Source organism: Carlito syrichta, unplaced genomic scaffold, assembly GCF_000164805.1.
Source record: "Carlito syrichta isolate Samal-C Ts95f unplaced genomic scaffold, Tarsius_syrichta-2.0.1 Scaffold308004, whole genome shotgun sequence".
Classification (NCBI taxonomy): Eukaryota; Metazoa; Chordata; class Mammalia; order Primates; family Tarsiidae; genus Carlito; species Carlito syrichta.
In genome coordinates, this window is record NW_007252100.1 from 252699 (window position 1) to 255885 (window position 3187).

The window sequence follows — 3187 nt, forward strand, 5'->3', positions numbered from 1 at the left end:
GGCGACAGAGTGAGACTCCAACTCAAAAAAAAAAAAAAAATCAAAAAATTAGCTAGACGTGGTGGTGCAAGCCTGTAGTTCCAGGGACTTGGAAGGCTGAGGTTGAAGGATTGCCTGAGCCTAGAGGGTCAAGGCTGCAGTGGCTGTAAGCATGCTACCGTTCTCCAGTCTGGGTGACAGAGTGAGATTCCAACTCTAAACAAACAAATAAATAAATAAAGAAATTACAAGCTAGTTGGCTAGGCATAGTGGCTCACATCTGCAATCCCTGTACTTCGGGAGGCCAACGTGGGAGGATCTCTTGAGGCCAGGAGTTCAAGACCAGCCTGGGCGACATAGCAAGACACCATCTCACAAAAAAAGGAGGAAACAAAAAACATTCCTGTGCTCCTCTGGCCAAGGCACAAAACAGGCCCATGGTTTGTAGATGTGAATCACAGAGGTTCCATTTCTGATCTGCCAACACCACACTAAGCAGCCTCTGGAAAGGGATGGCCTAGGTCCTCTTTCTTCAGCCTCCCTATCTGCTAAATGGGCCATTCAGTCGTCCTTGCTCTATTCAGTGAGGAAGCATGTAGAGTGTGACGAATAAGGGAGCCCTCCTGAGACCCACAGGGTGACCATTCCAGTTTGCCCAGGATACTCCCAGTTTTAGCATTGGAAGCTTCATGTCCTAGGCAAACCGGGGCAGTGGGTCACCCTACTTGAGAGTGATTATTATTATTATGATGTGATTCAGAGTCTCATTCTGTCGCCCATGCTGGAGTGCAGTGGCATGGTCACGGTTCACCGCACCCTCGACCTCTTGGGTTCAGGCGATCCTTCCACTTCAGTCTCCCAAGTAGGTGGAACTATAAGCGTGCATCATCAAAACACCACTCATTTTTTTTGTAGAGATAATGTCTAGCTATGTTGCCTAGGCTGGTCTCGAACTCCTGGCTTACAAAATTCTCCTGCCTCGGCCTCCCAAAGTGCTGGGATTATAGGTGTAAGACATTGCACCCAGCCAAGTGTCTGTTAAAAATAATAATGCGGCTGGGCACAGTGGCTTAGTCTATAATCCCAGCACTTTGGGAGGCTGAGGTGAGTGGATTGCCTGAGCCTGCAGGTTCGAGACCAGCCTGGGCAACTTGGCAAGACCTCATCTCTACAATAAATTTTTTAAAAAATGAGCTGGGCATGGTGGTGCACTCCTGTGGTTCCGGCTACTTGGAAGGCTGAGGCAGAAGGATCGCCTGAGCACAGCAGGTTGAGGCTGCAGTGGCTGTGAGTGTGCCACTGCACTCCAGCCTGGGTGACACAGTGAGACTCCAACTCAAAAAACTAAAAAAAGTAAAATAAAATAACGCAATCGGGCTTAGTGGCTCAGCCTGTAATCCCAGCACTTTGGGAGGCCAAGACGAGCGGATCGCCTGAGCCTGCAGGTTCAAGACCATCCTGGGCAACTTGGCGAGACTTTGTCTCTACAATAAATAAAAAAATTAGCCAGGCGTGGTAGCAAGTGGCCTGTAGTTCCAGGTACTTGGAAAGCTGGGGCAAAAGGATCGCCAGAGCCCAGCAGGTCGACACTGGGGTGGCCATGAGTGTGACACTGCACTCCATCCTGGGTAACAGAGTGAGAATCCAACTCAAATAATAATAATGATAATAATATAATAATAATAATAACACAAGCACTAAGGGGAAGGCGGGCATAGCACACGAAGGTTTATACTTGTACCTGATGATTTTGTACATGACCGGGTTGGTGAAGAAAGGCTCGTCCAGCTCGTTGTGGCCCCACTGCCTGTAGCACAGCAAATCAGTGATCACATCCTTGCGGAATTGGCGCTGGTATTCAAAAGCCAGTCGTGTGGCACGGATCACTTCCTCTGGGCTGTCTCCGTTGACATGGATGATGGCACAGCCCACAAGCTTCCCTGAAGCAGGGAAGACGGAGGAGAAGCAGGACAGTTAGCCCGGAAAGGCATCAGCCCTCCTCCAAGTCCCACTGAATGGGAAGACTGCCCAGACCTTACAGGAAGACACTGACTTGGTAAGAACCCAAGCTCTGGAGTCTAGTCAGCAAGTTCCAGCCGTGACTTACTCTGTGACCTTGGTAAAGGTATGAATCTCAGGCTACGTATCTATAACTGGGGTAACAGCTCCTACCTCTTGGTGCCTGGAACATAATAGCTAATGTTTATTTTGATATTTTATTATCACTGCTCCCTTTCTTCCTGAGATGAAAAGATCATTAAAGAATGGACATTCTTTAGAATATGAACACTGTTTAAAACAACCTAGAAAAAGATTAATGTTCTCCAAAGAGAAGTTCTAGAATTGGCTTTCCGTATCCACATCAGACTAATCACAAAGAATTCACAGAGGAGACCCCAGGAGGCATCCAGCCCAGCCTGCTGGTATAAAGAATGAACAGTTTCTGTACCTAACAGCTCCAGCAACTCTGTGAAACAGGGAGAGAGTAATAAAAGCCCTGCCTCTCTCAAGACTGCCAATTTCCACAAGTTAAAACAAGTTGACTTTGATTCTTCATATTTTTTTTCTTCTTTTCTCTTTTTGAGTTGGGGGTCTCACTGTTGCCCAGGCTGGGGTGCAGTGGCACGCTCACAGCCACTGCAGCCTCGACCTGCTGGGCTCAGGTGATCCTTCCGCCTCAGTTTTCCAAGTAGCTGGATCCACAGGCATGTGCCACCATGCCTAGCTAATGTTTTTATTTATTGTAGAGACGAGGTCTCGGCATGTTGCTCAGGCTGGTTTCGAAACCCTGGGCTCAGGCAGTTCTCTCACCTCTGTCTCCCAAAGGGCTGGGATTACAAGTATGAGCCACTGCGTCCGGCCTCACGTTTTGTTGCTGACTAGATTATTTTGCCCAGTGGAGTGGTTGAACTTGCCCCCCTTTTTTTTTTTTGAGTCCAGATTCTCACTCTGTGCCCAGGCTGGAGTTCAGTGGCACATACACGGCCACCACACCCTCTACCTACTGGACTGAGGTGATCCTTCTGCCTCAGCCTTTCAAGTAGCTGAAACCACAAGCATGTACCACCACACCTGGCTAGGTGACCTTGGTAAAGGTTTGTTTGTTTTTTGTTTGTTTGTTTGTTTTTGTTTTTGCTTTTTTGAGTTAGAGTCTCATTCTGTCGCCCAGACTGGAGTGCAGTGGCCACTCCCGGCCACCGCAGCCTCG

At 48.3% G+C, this 3187-nt stretch overlaps 1 protein-coding gene across 1 annotated transcript in view; it reads right to left on the minus strand.

Moving 5' to 3' along the window:
• Positions 1–3187, minus strand: part of DHTKD1 (dehydrogenase E1 and transketolase domain containing 1) — a 68667-nt gene that overhangs the window by 30502 nt on the left and 34978 nt on the right. Inside the window, exon 7 of the mRNA XM_008064765.2 lies at positions 1721–1919. Coding sequence (XP_008062956.1) covers positions 1721–1919 — 199 coding nt within the window. The remainder of the gene's footprint in view (positions 1–1720; positions 1920–3187) is intronic.